Raw genomic sequence first — 25,778 nt, forward strand, 5'->3', positions numbered from 1 at the left:
TATTAGGAATGTGTTTTGCCTTTGACGTGTTGAAAAAAAACGGACAAGATCAAGTGTTTCTATTTAGCCTTCTGTTTGCCTATTGTAAATTCAACATTATTACTCCTTCGGTGTAGTTTTCAGGCAAACAAGTGTCGTTCACGTCAGAGCTGTATTTTCATAAACTACAACTCCCTACAGCCTCTGCGGCATCATCCATGCGCCGCAGTCAATCAGCTGTTGAAGCGACTGCTGACTACCTCGGAACAAGGGTTGCTCGTTTGTCATTTCTAAAGCTAGACGAGGCAAACCGAAATATATTTATTCCCCCTTCCCCCCCTCCGAGTCCCAAAAGGGTGAACGATAAAGGTAACTTGGCGATAGCTTGACAAACGGCTGCGGTGCATGCTTGCTCGTGTCGGGGGACACATATGGATTAAAGGGGGATTTCAAGGCAAGGCAGGTCCATGGAATGGATCGCACGTCGTTAGTGTGCCAAAGTGTTCTTTGTAAACTCACGTTGTGGCAACGCGTTGAACGAAGACGACAGTTCGGCTGTTGTGATGACCTTGGAAATGTACTACCTCTTGGGGTTGGGTGGGGGGGCGGCGGATTAAGTGCTGCTGGGGTGTGTGCACTGCAGTTCTGCTGCGATGACCTGAAACTTCTTGTTGTCAAGCAGCTCAAATGATGCGCGTGTGTACATTTGTTTTTGGAGTTGCGTTCAATGTCTGAGTCAAATGATATACATTGTATAAGAAAGGACATTCGAAAAGGCACCGTTTCCGGGGCTCCATCCGTGTCACTCCAGACCTCGGCCAGTGCGCTCCCGTTGAACAACAGGACGTTTTTGCGTCCATCTACCATATTCGCAGCACGCACGCCGGATGCACGCGCATTAATAAAGCATTGTAGGTGCGTCACTGCGCGTGGACTAAGTGTGTCAAGTCATGCATAATAACTGGCCGCATGGGTCAAGGTGCCTTTTCTCTTCTCCTGACGGAAGGGCAGCTGTATTTACCGACGTATGCAAATGAGCACAGGGGAGGTCTTATGCCCACAAGCCATTCAGTTTCACGTTGCAGTTTCGAGTTTCCTGCGTGGAAGGGGAAAACGCAACGTGGCGAAAATCGGGTGACTATCTCCACGTATGTGCTCCGTGTAATTCGTGGCGTCGAGGAGTCCTTCTGATACAGTCTTGGAGTGCGTTCGCTTTCGATTCAATGGGTGATCGCGGAATGGGTTTTATTGCACTTGTGCGGGCCTGTTAACGTCAGATCCTCAACGGAGTCGCTCCACTTGTTGGTCAGGCGCGGCGGCCCTGCAAATGTGCCGTGCGCTCGGCTGAAATATAACAATGACGTGTTGAATACATCTGTTTTGCAGCTCCTCAAACCATGCAGGATGATTTACTGATGGACACAAACACAGCCCAGGCTCACCATCGGCAAGATCCGACGCAAATAGACCCTCCCCCCTCCCCGACCCCGCCACTGGAGCCCTCTTCCTCATCACCGGGGTCGGAGAGTCCGTCGACCGGGAGCAGCACTACGGACAAAGTGTCCATGGAGTCACCGATCCTGCCAGGGTTGAACTTCCACCGGCAGCCACAGGAGACGGAAGGTCCCATTTCCTCCCCGTCCTCCTCTTTCGGAAGCACTTGGTCCACGGGGAACACCGACGTGGTGGACGAAAGCTTTTTCCGGGGAATACCTTCCGTGAACGGGACGATGCTTTTCCAGAACTTCCCCCACCACGTCAACGCGGTCTTCGGGAGTCACTTCTCCCCGCAGATGGGACTCGGCCCCCAGTCTCAATCTCAACGGCATCAACAACCGGCGCAGCAGCCCCAGCACAGATCCCCGCTCAGCCCCGGCCGAGGCCCCTACCCCCAGAGAAACGCTTATCAGACCATCGCTAAAGGGTCCTCTTCCGCCGTATCGTCACCGGCTTGGAATAATCACCAAAACGCCGGGTGGAGCACCGGCTCCAACCACCCTTGGAGCGGGCTGCAGGCAGGCAGGGACCCACGCAGAGCTCTTTCCTCTCCTGTGAGCCCAATTTCCCCCATGAAAAAACCTTACGGCAGCAATGTTATCGCACCGCCGAAATTTCCAAGACCCGGGCCCCTCACCCCCAAGGCCTGGAACGAGGACGGGGCCTTCAGGACTGACAGCAATTTGCTACCTTTCCAGGTAAACACACTCTCAAAGAAACTTTATAACTTCCCATTTAATCCTCGTTGTTAATTGGATAGGGACAAGACGGTCTAATCATATACAGTAGATTCATGTTCCGACTTTAAGTTTGAGAAATATTGCTTTATTATTCATGCCATTAATTTGCCCTTATTGTTCATTGCAGCCAGCACCTCAATATGTATTTTGTTGCCGTTTTACAGTGTTTTGATGACAATATGTGTTCACCGTTGATGCCATTCATATAGGCTATAGTTTACACCGGATTAAATTAATGGCATATGTTATATCAGCTAATGAGTTATTTCGTCTCAGATTCAATTGATCAGTTCAGAGTTTCAAAATCAAATACTGTACATGGAGCTGTTTGAATAGTTCTTATTCACAGTTTACTACTAGTACTGAACTACGATTTATAATAATGGTATTGATCAAGGGACCCAAGAAACAGAACAAAAATACCTCTATAATAACCTAACTAATGGTTCAACATACCCTCTTTTCGAGTTCACGCTGTAATGTTTAAATGACACATTCAACAGTATGCTGTGTCTCGACAATGAGGCAGCCATAATAACGAGCTGCAGTTCTTCACAATATTACGCCAATTAGAGTGAGACGCTGAGGAAATTCATTACAGCGTGCAGTTTTGTGTAAACGATGGCATCGTAGCAAGGAGGCAACAAACTTTATTTTGAATAACAAACGATCAGTAATCTAATAAAATATTGATATTGATTGACAATCATCTGTGGGGTTTATCCCAAGCAAAAAGGAATTGCCTTACCAACCTGGATGCCATGTTTTACCCAGATTATTTTGAACCCAGTTTTTAAACAACCTAAGATGTCCTATTCAGTGCTTTTGTACGGTACGTTTACAGCTGTTTAAAGCAATTGGTCACTCCCAACCATGAGGGTAACAAAATGATCGGGAGGCAATAGGGCGATACCTTTGTGTTGAAATCAAACGAAATTGTTGGAGAGCTCCATATTGATATTTATGAGCAATATCCCCTGTTTGACAGCCTGTTCATACATGTAAAGATCGTTGTGAATGTACACAATTTTCACAGGCTTCATGTTTACTTGTACGAACAGCCTCAAAACTGTTTAAGGGGCCACCTTTTTTCAGCATGGCATATCCAATTGCAAGTAGACTACCTGACTATTGCCAATACTGACTTGTTTTTCACATGGCCTGTCTTTTTTTTTCTCTCTCTCCCCCCTTTGCTTTATTAATGCTGACTGCAAAATAGATTATCATAAGAGGCCAGCTGAGTGCTCTTGCTTTAAATCTCAAGGTGACTTGGAACTTCACATGATGAAAACACAGATTTGGAAGAATAGAGCATAAGACAAACCTGCTAATGTTGTAATGATTTCATATTGTGGGTACTGTGGAGTTTTATGTTCGTCAAGTAAGACAATTGACATAAATATATAATGCAAGGAGATTCCTTTCACGCTCGACTGGCTTCTCGCTAAAATCCTCTCCAGTACCAAATTGTGGGTTTCTGTGTGATTGATTGCCGACCAGTCCACTCACCCAATGTCACCTGGGATAGGCTTCAGCTTACCCGCTTCCCTAATGAGGACAAGCAGTATAGTAAATGGATGGTTAGGTCAATATATATATTTCCAGTGTAAATATTCTTGCATTTCAATGTTTTCTACCTATCCATGAAATACAGGGATTTGTGGCTGTGTCCGTGATGAGTAAATTACTTTTGTATGTGAAGACAAGTCCAAACAGGATAAGAGGATGTTTGCCATACAATATTTTACAGCTCATAAGGTCTTATTCAAGCGCATTATCAGCCTGGTATCTTTGCAGTCACCTTTACCCACTAACAATATCCATTACGCAGTATTTTCCAACAGGGTCTTTGGGAGCCCACACCACAGCTCACACCTAACTGCTTAACAATTGCAGCCATAATGGTCAAGAAGTTATCACCAGGATGCTAGGTCAGGGTGCCACATGTCAACTGGTTTGTTTACTGAAGTGAAACTAGAGCAAATTGCTGAGCCAAGCAGCAGACGGGCCCACAGCAGTCGCATAATGTCACGTGGACAGCTCATGACAGGTGTGTCCGTTGAGGTTCTGAAAACTCACGAAGGGCCGTATTAACCAGATTACGCCATTTGTAGGCGCCTGGACTCGGGTGACTTTGATTCACTTGAATTCTCCCATTTAGACTTCTTACCCGTCCACCGTGGGTAAGTTGTAAAAGAAAGCCGCCACACCACAGAGGTGTGATTGGCTGTCTGGAAATCATCGAACATGGATTTTCCTAAGACTTGTAAATTTCACTAAACTCTGTGAAAAACATACAGCACAATTTACATTTGAAAAGGCCTTAGACTTAGTGCTCCCCAACCTTTTTTTTTGCCTTGAACCAGTTTCACATAGAGGCATTTTGGAAGACTGGCATAGAAACAAATAAAAACTAATAGTTAAATATACAACTCATCATTACACTGAATGTAGTTGTAATTTAATGGGAGCCATGCGCTTGTTTCTCTTCAGTGAGCTGGTCCTATCTTTGGGAAATCTTTTTTTTTCTCCTGTCAAAAAACTCCAAAGGCTTGTCTTTTAATTCCGAGTGCATGTGCCAAAGCAGTTTTTGATGGCTTTATTACCTCATTTGTGAACCTGTCACAACATTTTAGTAGAGCTGGTTTGGACTTGCAATAAATCCATACCTTAAGTAGGACTGCCTTCTTGGAAGTTGTAAACTCTTATTCTGTATTCCTTGTTTTTTTTTTAAGAAGCTGTCCAAACATGTTTGGTTTTTGACACATTATTGCTCGTTTGTGGCCTTACTTTTTTCCCCCCATATCGTTTGACCGATTGTTTTGACACAGGCACATGCGGATGCACCTGATTTTCTAAGTAAAACTAATTTCAGACTGATGATAAATCAAATATTTTTTTGTTCAGACTGATTTTGCACTTGTGACCTGGCATCAGAGGGCTCCCGCGCCAGCCTAGCACCAGCGTTCGGGCGGACTGTTCCTTGTGCCTGCGGGTCAGCCTTCGGTGTCGAGGAGGGCTGTTTGTGGGCGTTTTACGCATGATCTGCAACTAAAGATTTGCTCGTGCAAAATTGGACACAAACTTGATCGCTCATGAAACAAATGTGTAAGCTGTCCACCAATCAAGGACACCTGGGATCGCGTCTGCCAAACGCGCAAAATTGTCACGCATTTCATTTTGCACGTTCTCAGACGAATATATGCAAATAGTTAAATTCAGCACTCACAATGTGACTTATCAAACCGAAGTCGAATTGCGTTTGTTGATTTTGTGTCTTAAAATAGCATGTCTCAAGGGCAGGTGCAAACCAGTACACAAAAACAGCCCCAGTATAGCACAGACTAAATGTGTGGCAAGGAGCGCAACTTTTCCTTTCATGTAAACATTTTTGAAATGTTGCAAACTTTATGGTGACATTGTCTATTTAGTAATGCATAATTGGAGGATCTGAATGATCTAAGGCATAGGTGTCAAACCCAAGGCCCGGGGGCCAGAGGCGGCCCGCCACATAATTCTATGTGGCCCGCGAAAGCAAATCATGCCCGTGAACTTCCGTGATTCTTGGTAAAATCTGTACCCAAATTCCAAATTGTCATAATTCTAAACAATGTTGAGATGTTGCATTTTTCTGTTATCAAACCCTTCTTTACAGTTTGGAATGCTTGCTAGGCACCCATAGCTGACCACGTTTCTTCCCTTGTCGATTGACTTTGCCTATCCACTCGTCACATATTCCTTTTTCAATTGGAAAGCCAAAGAAACTCTTGCCACTGTCTGAACCATTTGTACAACCAAATGCCACACAATAAACCATCATGAAATCGCTGTATCATAAGACAACATATACACAAGCTAATGGAATAGGAAGTGTTTATGGAAGATACCAACAAACGTGTTTCTGACTTGAAGAAAATAAATAGATCGCTCTGAAAATGTTGGGGAAAGCAGCACCCGCATGAAAGGTGTGATTTGTTTAATCAAACTTGCCCCGAGTGTGTAGAAATTGGATGCATGTGCCCAGCCTGCACCACATTGCGTTTAAAACTTGAACCTGCCCACCAGGAAAAACTGCTCTGGGAGAGACAAGCATCAATTGTCACAATGCCCCTAAATGACCCAGATGCAAGGAAATGCAAAGTTGAAAGGAGTTTTGTCATAGGTGAAATGACACGACTCCTTCTTGTGACTGGTGCCAAGTCAACCCTTAGATTATTCAAAAGCTCCAAAATGGGATTGCTGAATAGATGATGTGTTGTGGTAGATTTTGGTTTCGGCATGTTGAAAATATACACAAGCAAAGAAGTTCTTCCTGCCGTTTCTCATTTTCCCTACCCTACGCTAGCGCCACTTTGCATTCTGGTTTTCACCTGGTTTTCCACAAACTCAGCCATCTCAATGTGTCTCCGGTTTCATAAATCACAATCACATCCTCCCTGAATGCACAAACTGAGCTTCGTAGCCATTTTGCCCGTTTGGCAGACGCAATCCTGCGACAGGTTAGTAGATCAGCTTCCACATCTACAGTGCGTATTTGCATGAGCAATCAATTTTTTGTAGTTAATAAATCAGACCGTCATTGTTTTTCCAAATGCCGCAGGTGAAATCTTACATCTCTTGGGCTCGGATGTGTACTGGGTGGCTGTTGGCTGCCGCTTAAAAGGTGGGGAATGTATGGAATTCTTCTGAGCATATCAGTGTGAGGATTAAGTCGCAAAGTCACATGAATATCTCTGGATATACCCTGATATGAAGAGATGCTAGTTGGTATTTGCAGTTGTTATCACTTCAGGTCTCATCTTGGCTTCAAACAAGGAGTCAAATGCTCTTGCAAAACAGAAGGAGCTTTAATTAATTTGAGGGTGTAACCAAGGACACAAGTAAAAGTGGTATGACTTGTTTTCCAGGATCTTATTTGGCATTATATTTGTTCTATAGAGTAACTGCCAGTTTAACCTTGGTTTTTAAATCCCATAGAATTTGGGTGTCCCAGATTGAATTTTGTGAAGAAATGAATAATGTTCATGTCTCGTTATGCAGAAGCACCAGCAACTCTTCTGGGAACATTCTATAAACAGGACAACAGTAACTGTACTGTTTGCAAAATCATGTTCCTATTGTCTAAAGCTCATTTATCTTTTTTATTTTATTTTTTTTCCCTCCCTGGAGTTTGGGTTAGGATACTGAGCAGTGTGAAATGTCTCAGCTTAAACAAATGCAAAAAGCCTAGTGACTATCTGCCAAATTCTGGAAAATGGAAACTGACCATTTTATTTTTCGGGGAAATTGTGTTAATTTGAACCAGTATAAAGATTCATGTCATTATGTAATCTTAACATGTGGTTGAAAATACATCACTGATATTTATTTTCTGTTTTTTCCCCCTGTGGTTATTATAACTATGGCTCGTTGTTTATGGTGACTTTCAGATTTGTGTGTGGCTTCACAGTAACTGACAATCATTGTCATTTGCTCGCTCATTCTTGTCAGTGTGCGTTTTGATGACAGATGAAAGTGATGTGGGCCACAGTGTTTTCAGACAAGAGTACGTGTTCAACCTACTCTTTTCTGTGTTGTTGGAGTTATAGTTTAAAATACTAAATTAGAGACGACACAAAGCGTGGGGGACTATTATCTCCCTTGTGCTCATTTATCTTGGTACTGAGTGAAGACCAGCTGATCCTTCATTTTGACCTCTTAGGTCCTTATGTTGCATTAAATATAAAACCTGTGTGGGGGAGTATATTTTGTGTTTAGGTCATTCGACCAGATTGAGCTCGATGAACTCTCTCTCTCTCACACACACACACACACACACACACACACACTGATCACTGAGGAGGGGAGTGCAAGAAAACTAAAAGCTCAGCGTTTTAAGTATTTAGCGTTTGTACCATGTGGGCAGATTTTTATCTGCATGGTGCTGTTGGGTCCAGAGTGCGGGTGAATAACGCTTTTGAATACTCAGCCGAAAGCGCAACAATAGTGTTGGTGTGCAAACAATGCGGCTCGGACTCTCAGGCCTCACCTTTGGCACACATGTCACTGTCATCATCATTCATTCACAGACAGAAGGCGTATGATCAGCTGTGAGCGCTTGGTTTGACTTCAAGCCATTCAACATAGGATCGATTATTGTTCTGGTTTCCAAGGGGGAGGGATTAATATGCCTGATCTGTAGAAGTTTTGTTAATCACAAGGACAGAATATGCAGCACATGATTCGTCATCTGCGCTAACCAAAGATCAGAATGAATCCGTGTGTGACCCACGAAAACTAGACCAACTTCGCACTGATGGCAGATTCAGAACCTTCTCTGTTACATAAAACTAATCAGATGGACTCAGACTAGGCCTTTTGATTGGTTTCATCTTTGATTAGCTTCGTTTCAAAGAATGGTCACGAGTCATGTCAGCCAGTCCTCTCATAACACTTGGCTATTCTAGCAAACTATGGAACATACTGGTTCATCTGATCCTCAGCAACCTGCGCTTTAGTAGCTAGGTTCAACACTGAAGAGTCTGGTTAAATCCCTGTACTTTGCAGCATTCATCTTTCCTTCAATTGGAACCAGTCGTCCTGTCCCTGCAGCTGAAAAACAAACCCACAGCATGATGCTGCCACCACCATGCTTCACTGTTGGGACAGTGTTGGACAGGTGATGAGCAGTGCCTAGTTTTCTCCACACATACCTCTTAGAATTAACGCCAAAAAGTTCTAGCTTGGTCTCATCAGACCAGATAATCTTATTTCTCACCAACTTGGGAGTCCTTCAGGTGTTTTTTACCAAACTCCATGCGGGCTTTCATGTGTCTTGCACTGAGGAGAGGCTTCCGTCGGGCCACTCTGCCATAAAGCCCCGACTGGTGGAGGGCTGCAGTGATGGTTGACTTTCTAGAACTTTCCCCCACCTCCCGACTGCAACGCTGGAGCTCAGCCACAGTGATCTTGGCAAAGCTCTCAATTTAACGTTCCTACACTCACATATGGTCACGAGCTGTGGGTCACGACCGAAAGAACACCCGGCCGAAATTAGTTTTCTCCGCAGGGTGTCCGTGCTCTCGCTAAGAGATAGGGTGAGAAGCTCGGTCATCTCAGAGTAGAGGGGCTCAGAATAGAGCCGCTGCTCCTCCGCATTGAGAGGAGCCAGATGAGGTGGCTCGGACAGGTCTTCCGGGCCTGTCCCACCTGGAGGAGACCCAGAGGACAACCCAGGACACGCTGGGGAGACTATGTATAGCAGTTGGCCTGGGAACGCCTCTGGATCCCCCCAGAAGAGCTGGATGAAGTGGCTGGGGAGAGGGAAGTCTGGGCTTCCCTGCTTAAGCTGCTGCCCCCGCGACCTGACCTCAGATAAGCGGAAGAAAATGGATGGATGGATGTGTGTATGTATGTGTATGTGTATGTGCAAGCATATAAAGTAAGTATTTTATTTTTTCAATGCAATTATAAGGTCCGTCAGTTATCCGTGGAGTTTCGCTTTTTGAGGTCCGGCCCCAGTCATTCGCGGGGGTCAATTGTACTTTATTTTGTTCATGACTAATGATGGGGGTCGGGATGTATATTTGAATGTATGAAGTTGCTGGTATTTTGTTCAGTCCTGTGTTCATTTTGTATTATGAAATGTGCCAGCAGAGGTTGTGACCCATGTTCTCTTTTGTTTATGTTGTAGGACCGGAATAGGCCCTTGGATACGTTTAGCTTGCACTCTTTGGAGAATTCCTTAATGGAATTGATAAGGACTGACCACGACAAAGGTAAAGCTCACCCTGCTGATGGCCCACCAATCACTATCAGTGATATTATGTGGATTAATCATGTTGCAGGTTAGGAATATTCATACATCGGTGCTTTTACATGTGGATTGTGGGTTTTGTTTTGTCTCATTATACCCGATTTCTTTCTCTCTCCTGTATGGATCTTAAAGGTGCAATATTTTACCAAGCCAACTTTTTCTAGTATTTGGGATGTAATATTGGCTCTATGGTGCCTCAGTATACATGTGAAATATGAATCAAAATCGTCCATGCTTTCCTGAGTTCCAGACGTTTTTAAGCTCGAATTTCTCAAGCTTATCTACATCACTAGCGAAGATCGCCACCTTCCCTTTCCACTCCCGAGCCAGCGCTGTCAACATAGCAAACGCATGTCCTCTCACAAGTCGGTCTTCTACATGGAAGCAACCAATCAGAGGAAAGGGGGCGGTCTTAGCCAAATATGGACAAAGCGGATAAAAAACTGGGTCAAATCGGAGTAGCTGTCAGAGGTCCCTTTTCGGGACAAGGTGTTTTTTTAAATGAAATTGGCACTTTTATACTAAGTCCACATTAGAAAGTCACTCTATGGAGGTCTAAATAGTCAAAATATGGGAGCTTTAATGATTTAAATAGATATCTCCAATTAATAGTTTGATCTTCAAATTTCTGCATCATAATTGTTATGAGCAACCAGGCAATTATGAGCCAATTATGAGACTCTTCCCTTTCATACCTGATCCATATTTATGTTTACGTTTCCATGCATTTGTATTTTATATTTGTTTCACTGAATATGTTGGGGCTTATGGCGAAATGATGAATGTTTATTAGATATATTAAGGTTTAAAAAAAAAAAAAAAAAAAAAGTTTTCGCCTAGAAAGGTCAGCAAAGAAATTAAGATGTGACATTCTAATTTTAACTTTTGTAATTGTATGATCTTGGGTATTCAAGGACTTTGTCATACCAACACACATTTACATATGACTTGGCACGAAATTTAATACCCAAGGTCCCAGATTAGCCCAGTAAATCTCAAGACTTGTGAAATATACAGTACAGCATATGTAAAATGTACAGCATACAGTATATGTGTCATTAGGCCCTCTTAACAGTCCGTCTTTTGAAGCATCTGTGATTCTACGGTGAACACACTCAATGTGTATTGTAACTGTACCTCTCGTCGTATTCTCAGACAAAGCGTGAACATTTCCAAAATCTTCAAATGTAGAGTTTGCAAAACCCACTGTTTTATGCATAATATAGGTGAAAATGAGTCTGTTGACATGGTTTAAGTTTGACATCTCTGCGGTTTGTCAGTTGAATGTAAAAGACAATAAACAGCAAACGACCGGATTCTGTGTGTTTGTGATGCCAAAAGATAGTGTTTATTCAAGTACCTGCCTAATTTGTGGTTGGTACCCACCCACTCAATACAGCTGAATAGCAACACAGCATTTCCAGGTTTCAAGCAAGGGGATCTCAGCTGCCTCCAAACCATACAAATACAGTTTATAACGTATAGATACAGTATGTTGTCTTAGAATAATGCTTAACTATATTCATAATTTATGATGTAACAATGAATGAATGTGTGCAAGCGATTAACGTAATGTTCGAGTGAATGGAACCGGAGGACAAACCTAATGTCAAAATATCCCGCCTTTTCATTTTCACGCACGTCCCCTGTAAGGTCACGCTCCTTTTTAGTTGGCCAACAATTCAACGCTTGGTGAATTGTGTTTCACAATGATAGTAAGACATCGCAGGAGCCTAACGCAACGTCGCTATGAACACTTGGCCACCTCAAGCCACGAAACGCTGTGATATCGCCAAAGACTAATCAGAGCAAAGCTGTTTTCCATGTTTAAATTAAAATAACGGTGATCCAGTCAGTGCAAAGTTTATTTACATGTAAAATATTAATGAGAAATCTGGCTGTCTCAAATGCCAGGCAGAAAAGACCAAGTAGAGTCGCATGGAAAAGGGCATCTTGGGCATTTCCAACCCAAAAGATCGATCTAATTATTTACCGATAAAAGGACATACAATATTATCAAAAATACAATTTTAAAAATGATGGAAGGGGACCTATAATAAAACTGGTTTACGAACTGATGTGCAACATGACTGCAAAGGTTACAGAGGGTACAGAAAGTATTCAGACCCCCTAAAATTTTTCAATCTTTGTTATATTGCAGCTGTTTGCTAAAATAATTTAATTTCATTTTACCCTCATTAATGTACACACAGCACCCCATATTGACAGAAAAAAACGGAATTGTTGAAATATTTCAGATTTATTAAAAAAGAAAAACTGAAATATCACACAGCCATAAGTATTCAGACCCTTTGCTCAGTATTTAGTAGAAGCACCCTTTTGAGCTAATACAGCCATGAGTCTTTTTGGGAATGATGCAACAAGTTTTTCACACATGGATTTGGGGATCCTCAGCCATTCCTCCGTGCAGATCTCCTCTCCACTTCTGTCAGGTTGGATGATGAATGTTGGTGGACAGCCAGTTTCAGGTCTCTCCAGAGATGCTCAATTGGGTTTAAGTCAGGGCTCTGGCTGAGCCATTCCAGAAGAGTCACGGAGTTGTTCTGAAGCCACTCCTTTGTTATTTTAGCTGTGTGCTTCGGATCATTTTCTTGTTGGAAGGGGAACCTTCGGTCCAGTCAGAGGTCCTGAGCACTCTGGAGAAAGTTTTTGTCCAGGATATTCCTGCACCTGGCCACATAAATTTTTCCTGTCCTTCGTTTGCAACCAGTCGTCCGGTCCCTGCATCTGAAAAACACACCCACAGCATGATGCTGCCACCACCATGCTTCACTGTTGGGACTGTATTGAATAGGTGATGAGCAGTGCCTGATTTTCTCCAAACATACTACTTAGAATTGAGGCCAAAAAGTTATATTTTGGTCTCTTCAGACCAGATAATATTATTTCTCACCATCTTGGAGTACTTCAGGTGTTTTTTTTAGCAAACTCCATGTGGGCTTTCATGTGTCTTGCACTGAGGAGAGGCTTCCGTCGAGCTACTCTGCTATTAAGCCCCCACTGGTGGAGGGCTGCAGTGATGGTTGACTTTCGAGAACTTTCTCCCATCTCCCGACTGCATCTCTGGAGCTCAGCCACAGTGATCTTTGGGTTCTTCTTTACCTCTCTGACTAAGGCTCCTCTCCCCCGATAGCTCAGTTTGGCCGGACAGCCAGCTCGAGGAAGGGTTCTGGTCGTCCTTAACGTCTTCCATTTAGGGATTATGGAGGCCACTGTGCTCTTAGGAACCTTAAGTGCAGCAGAATTTGTTTTGTAACCTTGGCCAGATCTGTGCCTTGCCACAATTCTGTCTCTGAGCTCTTCAGGCAGTTCCTTTGACCTCATGATTCTCATTTGATCTGACATGCACTGTGAGCTGTAAGGACCAGGACGACTGATCTGTGTAAAGGAAAGAATGAATGGGGCCATGTATCATGAGATTTTGAGTGAATCAGCAAGGGCATTGAAGATGAACGTGGCTGGGTCTTTCAGCATGACAATGATCCCAAACACACCACCCGGGCAACGAAGGAGGGGCTTCGTAAGAAGCATTTCAAGGTCCTGGAGTGGCCTAGCCAGTCTCCAGATCTCAACCCCATAGAAAATCTTTGGCGGGAGTTGAAAGTCTGTGTTGCCCAGCGACAGCCCCAAAACATCACTGCTCTAAAGGAGATCTGCATGGGGGAATTGGCCAACATACCAGCAACAGTGTCTGAAAACATTGTGAAGACTTAAAGAAAACGTTTGACCTATGTCATTGCCAACAAAGAGTATATAGCAAAGTATTGAGATGAACTTTTATTGACCAAATAACTTATTTTCCACAATAATTTGCGAATAAATTCTCTTAAAATCAGAATCAGATGATGAAAATTACAGGCCTCATCTTTTTAAGTGGGAGAACTTGCATAATTGGTGGCTGACTAAATACTTTTTTGCCCCACTGTAACTGGTGCAATCAGTGATGACTGATAAAAATAGCTAAAATAGTTGTTTATCTTGTGTTGTGTCTCCAGTGTTGTTATGATTGTCTACGACTAAACAAATGTAGCCAATATCTACCATTTCTATATTTTGGTGTCTGATGTTTGAGATACTGTACAGCATCTCAAGAGCCAGTTATTACCTCCACAACCACACACTTGCTTCGTCATCCTTACAGCCATTATCAACGCATCACAGGGTGGTATATAGACATGGGTGTGCATCCCTTGTTGCATGTTTACCACGGTGGTTGTCTGAGAGGCATATGACTGCTGCTAGCTCCCCTGCCAACCACAGAGCAGCTCCACCCTGTTCGTGTTGCGCTCTGATATCTTGCCCTATGCTGTGGAATCGAAAACTCTCTTGTGCATGTTACTGGTCTGAAATCACACTTTCTGTATATGGCCCACCAACACTACCTGCCAAACAAAGTGACCCATTAGAGCCAGTTTTGGCATTCCCAACGAATGGGTCCTACTCACGTCCATCATATCATAGACATTGCATACATCTCACTGGGATTGAAATGCTTTTTTTTAGTCAATATCTTTTTAGTTTTTGTGCTTTGGAAGAGCAACACTCACCTACTACGATGCAAATGAGCAAAAGTTGCCTTTTAAAGAGTATGAGATGACCCCTGCCCACGCTGCCGTTTTTCCTTTTTAAGTGGGGCTCTTATCCCCCCCAATGAGCACTCATTTGTAGAAGTGCATGTGTGAAAGGGACACTATTGTCTTCAAGGGCTAGCTCACTAAATTAATGCTCTTTAGTGGGAGGGTCTACATGGATATTTCAACATACGTGTACATCAGCATTGCACCTTCAAACACACACGCTTGCACGCGAGTGATTTGCTGTGGCGAGACTTGATGGGACAGGCTGAAAGTCACAGCAATAAATATTGGTTGTGGTTTAGAAATGCACTGCATCAATCCGTTTCTAATAGTTAGTCGTACGATTTAGCTTGTCAAGCCAGATATTCAAAATGTAAACTCAAATTCTTTTGGATTTTGACGTATCCTTACTAATATACAAACACAATCACTCGCACGCTCAACTTGCTTAACTCATGATGTTATCCATGCATTAGTCGCTATTTGCATTGATACCGTGAGTGTGAGAGTATGCAGAATTTGCAATAGATTAGAAGTTTAGAAACTCAAAACAGAGCTAAATTTTGTGCTTATTCTAAGGACTTTTTCAATTAGATATATAGTTTTTCCACCTCGTAAATTGTTTGGAAGGACTTATGAAAAACCATCTCAAGAGCCAGTGTAATTTGCGTTCTGTTGTGGACTTATAACCAACTGATTTGAAATTGGAGACGGCAACCCTCTTTTATTGATTTATTAGTAGGCTAATTTTGGCTTTCACCTGTGAAATATTGATTCCAGTCTATGTTCATGTTAAAGTTATAGAATGGAAGTTGCTACAAGGTATGGCATCAGAAGTAGCAGAAGAACAAATACTGCTGCTTTTTGATTTTCTACCTTGTGGACAAAAGTGTTTGTCTGTAGATATGAGTTGACACAAAGTCTTTATCAGGAGTTTAAAAAAAAAAAAAAAAAAAAAAAAAAGCCACCAGAAGCCTGTTTACACACTTTCACACCGGGAATGCTTCACCACTGTTATGCCTCGTTGCGCCATTTGGGTCAAGCGTGAGTGCACTGTGTCCGATTAACTTTGCAATGAGGCCACTCTGTACGATCCAAACTGGTCGGCACGTGGGGAAAGTTGCGGCGAAAGGTCAAAATTAGCTTGCCTGACATGCTGGACTTGACCTCATAGCGTTTCAGCACATTACACTGAGATTATCACAACAGAAGAGGGAAGGCCTTCTACTCTAAACAACATTTAATGACTACATAAAGATAAGATGATGGGTTTGGCTGTGTTAAATATTAGATCGCAACCAATGTCCAATAAATCCTACTGTCAGGGTGATTGTGTTACTTTATGGTGGAAAGGTCATGGCTCGTGCAATCATGACTGGGCTCATCCCACCCAGGGGACAAAACATGTTTACTTGGCTTGTTTTTACTGTGGGGGGAAAAAAACAAGTTTGTTTGTCCAGATCTCATTCAAACCTTTTTTTTTTTCACTGAAAAACTGTACAGCAGGCTCAACTGGGATTTTCAAGCTACCTAGTCTGGTAGCTTGAGAATAGCAGCTATGGAAGACATCCCATACTTTTATTTGAGTTACGTTTGACTCCAATGGTTAAATATATTTTGGTTTTCCATGGAAACAAACTTTCTTTGCTCAGTTGTTTAGCTCAATTAATTTTCACTATGTGGATGTTCAAATCTTGGTTGTTGGTGCAAGTATGCATGGGAGGAAGTAGGTCATGCTGACAAATGTGGAAAATACCTCTTAATCTTTCCAGCCATGTCAGGTGCTTCTCACTCGGTATTGTTCTCGTGTTTTCACAGTATTGCATCAGTAATGAATGGCCTGGTCCTACTCAATACGATAACCGCATTCTTCCAGTGTCACAGCCAAACTCTTTTCTGATAAAGAAATATAAACACAATACTGTAATTTTCCTCCCGCTTTTCTTGAGCTAAACTCAAAAGATCTGAGGCTATTTCTATGTACACAAAAGGCCGATTTGCTAGTGGCACCTCTTGTTTCCCGACAAGAACATTGCAGTTTTTCTGTTGCAGCGAATTGGTTATGTGTGCAATGGTCAATCGGCTGCTGTGTGGGTGTGAATCGCCCACTGTATTTGTTTCATTTTATTTATTAAATTTTTTTCTTGCAATTTTCCAGTTCAGTCATATTCGGCCGCAATGCTTGGTGTACGGTGAGCCTCAGAAGCATCTCTTCGTTTCGAGACTGAATCTGTAGACTACGAGGCAGATACAATTGCAATCCTAGTACCGCCGTTATACATCATACTTCCTCAAAGTTAGAATATTACAAGATTTGTTTCACAATAAAAAGATACACTGAACTCCAGTTAATGTGTCACAAGACAGTGACAAGCTGCTGTAATGTTTTTCTATAAAGAATTCAATTTAGGGGGGGGGGGGCTCTGGCTTTCCTACTCAACGTCTTATGGGAGCAGATGGCAGAAGCCCAGAGCTATTCTAAGGTAGGAAAGCAACTGCTAACTTTGGGGAGGAAGAGGTAGCCACCCTTGACTGGTCGCCAAGTCAATACAGATATAGACAAACAACCATTCACACTCACATTCATACCTATGAACAAAAATCTTCATTTAGAATCTTCAATTGGGAAATAACTCACGCAAGCACAGTGAGAACATGCAAACTCTACACAGCAAGCCCAGGTTTGAACCCCAAATCCCAGAAATGTGAGGCAGATGTACTAACCACGAGGCCCTGCCCATAACTGGCTAAAAAAGAAACTCCCTACATGTTGACCAAAGCATTTGATTCCGCAGAGATGTCCACTGGAGCTGGTGAACATCAAATCATCATCAAATTTGGTTGTGGAAAGAAAATGACAAAGCAGAGCATGAATCCTCACCCAACACTGTTCATTTCCATCTGCCCGAGGCAATGTGCATGTCACAATTTCAGTGTGCTTGTATATATGGCCCCAAACCAAATACTATCATGTTGTGTTGAGTGTGACTTGCAGCAAGCACCTTTGCCCTCCCCTCTATACTGTCATACTGATTTTCCACCAGGTCTAACTACCAGTACTTGGAAGACTTGCCTGCGAGCCAGGAAGACGTCTACCTCTTTATTCAACTAAGTTAGGCCTGCTGCAGCCAAATCCAGTAACTTTTGACATGCCGTCTTGTTTATGCGACACCAACATGCAGCTGGTCCGCCTCTCAAAATCCATGTCACATTCGGGTTAAATCCACAACATCTTCTCAGCCCTTTGCACAAGTGAGCTGACTGGCTTTCATAGAAGATCTCAGTGAATCATTATGTAAATTGCATAATAATAGTAGTATATTCTTAGTTATATTAATGCTGAAATTTAGTCAGAGGATAACACAATGTATGTCACTTCACCTCTAGTTTAAAAGTCTTTGTGTACTGCAAGCTGTATTTTCACTCTGTTTTAAGTTAAACGTTCGCCTAGGCGTATTTCGATATAGTATGGAACCCTAATATTTGGAAGGGACGGTTAGATGTTGTCATTCTGAATGATATGCAGCCATGAGAAAACAATGGTTTCTCCAAGTGGGATATTTCTATTTGAGGTTTGTCTTCATTTTGAGTGCATGGGTAGAATGACTAAAATAAAATAACCAGAATGACGATGTCTCACACCGCACCATTCCGCAGGAAAGCGCCAGCAAATGCAGCTGCCTTTGTCACCGTACTTGAATGAAGGCTCTGTTGATTTCCCAGTATTTTAGATCTCTTAGTTTGCCCGTGTGTTTCCGTGTATGCATATCAAACATGTGACAACAAATAAACAACTGTTTTCTAATAGTCACGGATGTGTATTTGTTTCATGTATAATGTTTCGTCGTTTGCTTTTCTCCTATTGTCAGTAGTAGTACAAGAAATACAACCAAATGCCTGTCAAGCTGCTTTCCCTTATTGTTCACTTTTTGTTTTTGTTTTGTTTTCCCCCCCCTTTGGCAGGACGTATGGGCATTAACTTCCATCATCCTGGAACCGAACACATAATGCCACTGAACAGTAAGTAGCATTTCATTGTGATGTCATCCTGTTGGATTGTTCATCTCAGAAGGGTTACATCTTAATTTTCCTTGACTGAGAGGTGTTTTGTGATGTGTTTGCATTGCACAAATACTGCATTTCCTCATACATGTGAAGGTGTTTATTCACTCAGTTGCAAAGAGCACCAGGCATCTATTTGGGGGAGGGCATCTATTTGCCATTGGGAGGTACTGTATAATTAGTACAAATGCTTGTGTATGGGTGGAGCAAGACACTGACGTCCATTGACTGGTTGACAGACAATTACAGTGGGAATGGAATGGTTCACATTAGCACTGTCTGTGTGTCCTTTTATTCCCGGTTCAGGTAAATAATGCAGTGTAGTTGGAGGCAGAAATGATCGTTTCCTTGTTAAGTTTCCCCACGTCCGATATAGGTTGTGCATCAGCCTGAACAACATGGCAGAAGAAGACAAGCATAAATTATCCGGTGAAGTAACATCAATTCAAGTCGACGTCTGTGGTGTTGATTTATTATTATTATTTTTTTACTTCGTTTGTTTTATTAATGGATTTGTTTCTTTTCAATTGTGTACAAATCGTTTGGCCTGTCTAAAGAATATTGGCCCATTTTATAATCAAGACTTGGTGGCTTTGTGTTTTAGATGGAAATGATACAGAAGAAAACACCTGATTGGAAAGGAAATGTAGAGCATTCTCACAAGACGTTTGTGTTTCTCATAGAGACTACTACCCACTGTGGAAAATCTTACCAGAGTACATGTAGTGTACCCATTTGAGCTATACCACTTGGCAAAAACATTGCTATAGTAATTAGTAAACCCCCATAGCAGGGCGGGAACCTGTGGCTCGCGAGCCACGTGGCTCTTTTGAGGACTACATCTGGCTCGCAGATAAATCTTAGCTGACAATTCTTAACACAATCAATAATGAATAATTCTGCTGACATTTTATAAACATTACAGAAATTACATTGTTAAAAATAATGTTCAAAATATGAAACATTCTTAGGCGTTTTAATCCATCCATCCTGACTCAATGTGGGTGGGTGGAGCCAATGCCAGCTTTTCTTCCGGGTCAGACTCAGTTTTTATTTGACAATGCGGTAACCTATCCGCGTTGTTGTCAGGTCAAAAAGTAAGCTTCCCTCCTTTTAATCAAAGCGTCAGATATCTTTTGATGAAGAAGATGGTGAAAAGAAGGAAAGATCAGGAATACCGTACATTTCAGCACGAATGGACACAGGAATTCACCTTAGCGGAGAGAGCAGGTTCTGTGGCGCGTCTAATTTGCAGTGACAAAATTTCATACGAATCATCTTTATTTTGCCAAGTATGTCCAAGAAACACACAAGGAATTTGTCTCCGGTAGTTGGAGCCACTCTAGTACGACAACAGAGAGTCAATTAGCATGAGAATACTTTTGAGACACAAAGACATTGAGAAAAACACTGAGCAATAAAGTGTTGCTAGTAATCTGGTAATGCTGGTACATTTTTTAAAATGTATTTATTTATTTTTGACAATTGTGCAAAAAGATGCATAGTCCTCTAGCAATAAGAGCGGTTTTAATGACTAATATAGCAATAGTACAGTGCAATGACCATTGTGCAAAGGGCGCCGAGACTTCAAGGAATGTGTGCAGTTTAAAGTGGCTAGTAGTGCGATAATCTGGGACAATGTCGATTGTGCAAATGTTGCAGATACTCCTCAGTCAGTGTGCAAGTGGTGCAGATGCTACTCTGGCATGGGTGGCCAGTATTGGTCAACAACAGATATGCAAATAGACATGACAAGCGCTACTGTGCAGAGTGCAAGTTAGTCAGCAGCAGCCCAGTGTATGGAACCAATAAAGTGACTGGAATTTCGCTGGATTTTCTAGTTCTGTAGCAATAGTTAGGCACCGAAGGCCACTCACAGACGGCATATGCCAAAGCATTTATGCTTGATGTGGCCAATGAACCTTTTGACGTCTTCAGATAAAGATAAGCAAATGAATAAAAGACCCACCTCTGTCAGCAATAACTGTTCACAACAGTACCATCGTGGTGGCAAATTAAGTGGAGAAAACACGTGAACACAACACAAGTGAAGGACATAAATGCTGCACCATACTTTTCCCTCGCTTCGGGTGAGTCAACACATGTAAGGCATTTATGGCAATTCAACGTGATTGCAAGGTATGCTGCTGGCACCACACTGCGTAAGGAAAGTCTTTCTGTTTTGCCCACCTGGGTCTTATTTCTATCACATGCCACACACTGCAGTTGATTTAGTATTGCCGTATTGACCATGATTGGCTCTACGTATGCATGTGAGCAGTCGTTCTCACATCTAAAAATCATCAAGCCCAACCTGCGATCTTGTTTAACGGATGGAAGCCACAACGCCTGCATGAAGCTTAACCTGCAGCAAGACCATGCAGCACCAGAAGTTGCATTAATGATGAGAAATATATTTTTTTATTATTAGATAGCTTCAGCATAACAATGTTGTTAAAAAAAGAATAAATTCAGAGACTTATTATATTCTGAACTTGTTGGTCTAAAATGCACGCTTTTAGTTGTATTCAATGTTAAAACATACAATGTCTCTCACCGAAAATATATTTTTAATACATGGCTTGTCATGGTTTGTTTTTAGCAAAAAAGATTCCTGCCCCCTGCCCATTAGGCATCCTTTAGAGTGGAGGCCGTTTGGCGATTTAAAAGGTGTGTCCGGAAGGTTCCAGGACTGGTGTCACAAGAGATCTATTTCAAATCCAAACTACAAGTTTTGCCTTTCGAAGCACAGTACATTACTCCCCCTGGAGTCATTCGTACATTCCCAGCCTTCTCTGCTACGCCTTCATGCAATCCTGGAAGAATTCTTCCAGGTTCCTCTGTAGCTCCATCATCACGACCATCTTGACGTTGTCCACGGCTTTAAAGGGTCCCCTTGATGATGCTGTTGATCTTGGTAAAGAGGGGAAAAAATTTGAGAGTTGGACTCTTCCAAGGCTGCCCAGAATTTCTTGGCACAGCCGAGGTGTTGACAGGGTCCGGTCTGGTGACATTAGTATTACGGTCCTGATTTCTACAGAGGATGTGGTTCTGATGGCTTCATTAATTTGTGATCTTCAACTCTTGCTGGAGCAGTTCACAGCCAAGTGTGAATTGGCTTGGATGAAAATCAACGCCTCATATCTGAGGCTATGGTCCTCAGTCAGAGAAGAAATCCTGCCCCAAGTGGAGGAGTTCAAGTATATTAGGGTCTTGTTCACGAGTTAGGGAAGACTGGAGTGGGAGATGGACAGACGGCTCGGTGCACCGAGCCGTCTGCACTGCAGTAATGCGTAGTCTTTATCAGTCAGTGAAAGAGCTAAGCTGATAGGCAAAAGTCTCAATTTACCGGTCGAGCTATGTTCCTACTCTCACCTATGACCATCAGTCTCTGCAGGGTTATATGAAGAGGGATTGTTGTAAGGGGAGCTCTTGGAAATCCCATCTAGGCAAAACAAAAGAACTGCAGTCTTGCTCCATTTATTTATTTTAAAAAAAAAAAGCAGCGCATGAAATGGCAGAGCTAGCCAGCAGCTTACAATCAAAGCAAACATGGTGAAGCAGCATTTAGCTATTATGCTGCACACAAATGGAATAAGTTGCCAACAGATGTGACGTCTGTCCATGTGTTTTTCAGTCAAGTTTTAAAAAAGTATTCTTTTTTCCGCCATGCTTTTAGAGCATTTCCACTTTTAAATGATATTTCTTGCACTGTATGCTGTTTGCAATGTTTATAAGCTGTTTCTTTTCTTTGTTTCTAAATGTTTTTAATCATGTAAAGCGCATTGAGTTACCTTGTCTATGAAATGCGCGATATACATTTGCTTTGCTTTGCTTCTAATAAACGCATTACTTAGTTTTTTGAGGGGTACGATACACCACAGTTCTTCTTGTCCACACTTCTCGTGTAAGGAATAACTGCTGCTAAAATCCCAATTTCCTACGGTCAGTACTCGACAGTCCTATGGGACATAGAAAGGAAGTCTAACATAACTTTCTTGACAGCGCTGCATCTTCCTTGTGTTTTTGTTTTCATAGTCACATCCGCAGAGACTGTGTCTGGGATTGATGTTGAACTGTGTTGTGTCATGGGATTACACAGAGGCAAGCACAGATCTGCCCTGATCTTCCAAAGATGTCAGAACAGAAATTGCTTTCACCTCTGTGAAGTGTGCAGCCGGGAAGTTTGGTTTAAAATTTTATAGTGTTTCACCAACAGTTTCTTCTTGTCATTCCATTAGCTTTGAGGCTTCAAGCTGTGAGACGTAGAGTAACAAACTTAATCTGATAGCCCTTGAACTGCGGAATAAAGTATCAGTCTTTGACCTAATTAATGGTGTGGTTCGCTTGACAGAGGAATCAACGCGTCTGTGGCCCCCTCTAGTTTGTCACCTCGAAGCTGTGCAAATCAGAAAACGTCAGAACTATCACATCCAAAGAAATCACCCAACTTCGTTTCGCCCCTGCCCAAACTCTATAAACACTGAGATGTATCCTCACAACCCATTACTTATTGACGTCCCCCTTCATGGGATTGCACACTACTCTGTGCTGTCGTATCTGTCTGTTTCCCTGGTTGCTCGGTGACTTTGTTATGGCCAAGGCTTAGCGGGAGAAAGGGCAATACTACAGACAGCCTGCCCAGGTTTTGGCGGATTGAATAGTCAGATCTTTTTTTAATGAAAACATTGTGAAGAGGAGGAGCCTCAGAGACAATATATTCTCTGAGAATAATCCTACAAAGGCCCCGTTGTAATGGAAAAGCCTACATTTGTTTTTGAGGTAGGGAGCCAAAAGGACTCTTTCCTCTCCTGCTGTTATCGTTTAGTGAGACATATTGAGGCTTTTTTTGGGTGCAGACGAGTACGAACGGAATTGTATTAATCCCATGAGAAAAATTCTACCACGGCCAGTGCTAGGCTATAAATCATTGTCCACTCACTAGCTCTTTTAGCAGTGGTCATCTTGTTTCCAGCCCTTGCTCTTAGAGTGAGACTTCAAGAATGATACAAATTCAGGGTTCACATTTAAGCTTTTTCTGGAGCATTTAATTGAGTCACAGCAATCATCATGTGATTTAAAAAGAAGAAGACCATATTGATCTCAAAGCGGGGAAATTAACTGGCATTTAAACATGACATTGAAGCAAATGATAGCTGTACATAGGACCATAATTTGACAGTTTCTGCCAGTATGTTGATATATTCTAAAGTTGTGTCTTTGTTTTTTGTTGAGGAAATTCTGTATTTTTCAATGTTTTTCCCCTTCCACTCCTACGATCAATAGTAAGACAAGAAGTATTTGCTGTGAACCTAGCAACCCTCCAGTGAACTTTACTATACTACTCCGCTCTGTACCCCAACAAAGGTGCTGATATCCGGGTCGATTATCATCAGGTACATTATACCATAGACCAGGGGTCACCACCATGGCGCCCGCAGGCACCAGGTTGCTCCCAAGGACCCCATAAGTAGCCCACAAGCCTGCTCTAAAAATACCTCACCCATGAAAATGCTTCTAATTCTTTGTGTTGCCATTCTAAGAAAAAACTTTAATAAATAATTAACAAAATAAAAAAATTAAAAATAGCACCACTTACCAGTGAGCTGAATCTAACTTTATTTGGAAATGGCAATAAATATATAGATATATAAACCTTACAGTTTAAAGGTCTTTATTGTAGCACCTGACCAAACCATAGCACTGGAGACAAGCTCGCAGGCGCACCAATGATGGTTTACAAATCATTTGAATACATTTGTTATTTCAGAAATGTGTATCAAACTGGTAGCGGCCAACCACAACCCCCCCCACCCCCACCCCCCCCCCTAACCTGTGGGAAGTTTCCACTAATCCACAGTCTCTTGACTCCTGAGCAGAGAGCAAATTGTAATATTTCACCATGGTCATGATAATGACTAACCAGCACTACCTTAAGTCCTGTTTATACTCTGCTTTATTGTCCCATTTGTGAATAAACACAGACGATTAGCATAAACGGCAGCTGCTGCAGGTTCATTAAGCTTAGGTGACAATGTCCGGTAATGTTTTACGCTACTAAATATGTCAGCCATTTCCATGACTAAACCTCACCTATGAGTCTGTTGCTAAGGCAGGTGCAGCAGTTTGCTACTGGCTGTAGCGTAATCGTCCAAGCTTAGGTGTGGCCATCTGTTTATTTTCCTGTTGCCTTAGAGATGTTCCTGGATTGGTGTTATTTGTACAAAATGTCTTTGTATCTCTTCCCTATACCTGTGTTAATGCCCTGACCCATCTGTCTCTCCTCTGTCTTTCTTCCCCCCCCCCCCCACTTTGCTGACAAGCAGGCCGGAGCTTTGGCCGCAGAAGAGGTAATATGTAGCTCTTTCTCTGGGCTCTTGCTTGCTTTACCCACTACTGTGTATCTCTTGGAAGATGAGGGACGCCTCATCTGTGCTGTGATTGAGTATATCATCCAAATAAATGCACTTTTATTTAACCAAAACGGGCTAAGAAAATGTGTTCTTTGGTTTTACTCAGCAAAATCATGCTGAAAATAGTATGATTTAGTAGCAGAGAAGCAGCTTAGCATTCGGCACTAACCTTTTGCGATAGCTACTGTTTGATTCGAGTTTTTCCATAATGAATTTTGAGGCTTTCAAGAAGGGCTATGCTAACTTGGAGGTCAGGTGATTTGTTTGACAATGATTCCAAGATTGTTGAGCTTTTATTTATTATTTATTTATTTATTTTAATATGCTTTTGAACTCCTTCCATTCATCTGCAAGGAGAAATGTCAATGGCCTCTGTGGTCGGTGTTGCTAAGTCACCAACGTATGCATTTGTACCTAGTTAACCAAATAACTGCTAAATTTAGTTCGTTCTTCTACACATGCATATCACAGCCACGCAAGAACTAGCATTATCATTCAATGCACTTTAGATCGCATGGCAATGGTATAGATATGCTGCTTTTTCACTGCATAGTACCAGGCTTGCAGCGTTGCCAAGCGCTCGAAAAGCAAAGTAGCCATTGGCGGTCCTAAATTGCCTGAAGTCACGATATGACTATAAAAAAAAAGAACCTCACTATGCGTGTGTAGTAAGTAATTCTCATAATAGGAAATC

General features: G+C 42.3%; 1 protein-coding gene across 6 annotated transcripts in view; it reads left to right on the forward strand.

Annotated features, from left to right (window-relative positions):
- The first annotated feature begins 212 nt into the window (after positions 1 to 212).
- cpeb3 (cytoplasmic polyadenylation element binding protein 3) overlaps positions 213 to 25,778 on the forward strand; it is a 43,628-nt gene continuing 18,062 nt past the window's right edge. For 2 of the 6 annotated variants that reach the window (XM_061689678.1, XM_061689682.1), the window contains exons 1-5: positions 213 to 348; positions 1,366 to 2,174; positions 9,889 to 9,973; positions 18,573 to 18,629; positions 24,998 to 25,021. In XM_061689678.1, the coding sequence (XP_061545662.1) occupies positions 1,377 to 2,174; positions 9,889 to 9,973; positions 18,573 to 18,629; positions 24,998 to 25,021 (964 nt within the window). In that variant the 5' untranslated portion in view covers positions 213 to 348; positions 1,366 to 1,376. Of the gene's footprint in view, positions 349 to 655; positions 1,183 to 1,365; positions 2,175 to 9,888; positions 9,974 to 18,572; positions 18,630 to 24,997; positions 25,022 to 25,778 lie in introns of those variants that run through there. The other 4 variants (XM_061689680.1, XM_061689679.1, XM_061689681.1 and 1 more) reach the window with 4 other exon arrangements.

The sequence above is a fragment of the Phycodurus eques genome, chromosome 11 (genome assembly GCF_024500275.1).
Source record: "Phycodurus eques isolate BA_2022a chromosome 11, UOR_Pequ_1.1, whole genome shotgun sequence".
Taxonomy (NCBI): Eukaryota; Metazoa; Chordata; class Actinopteri; order Syngnathiformes; family Syngnathidae; genus Phycodurus; species Phycodurus eques.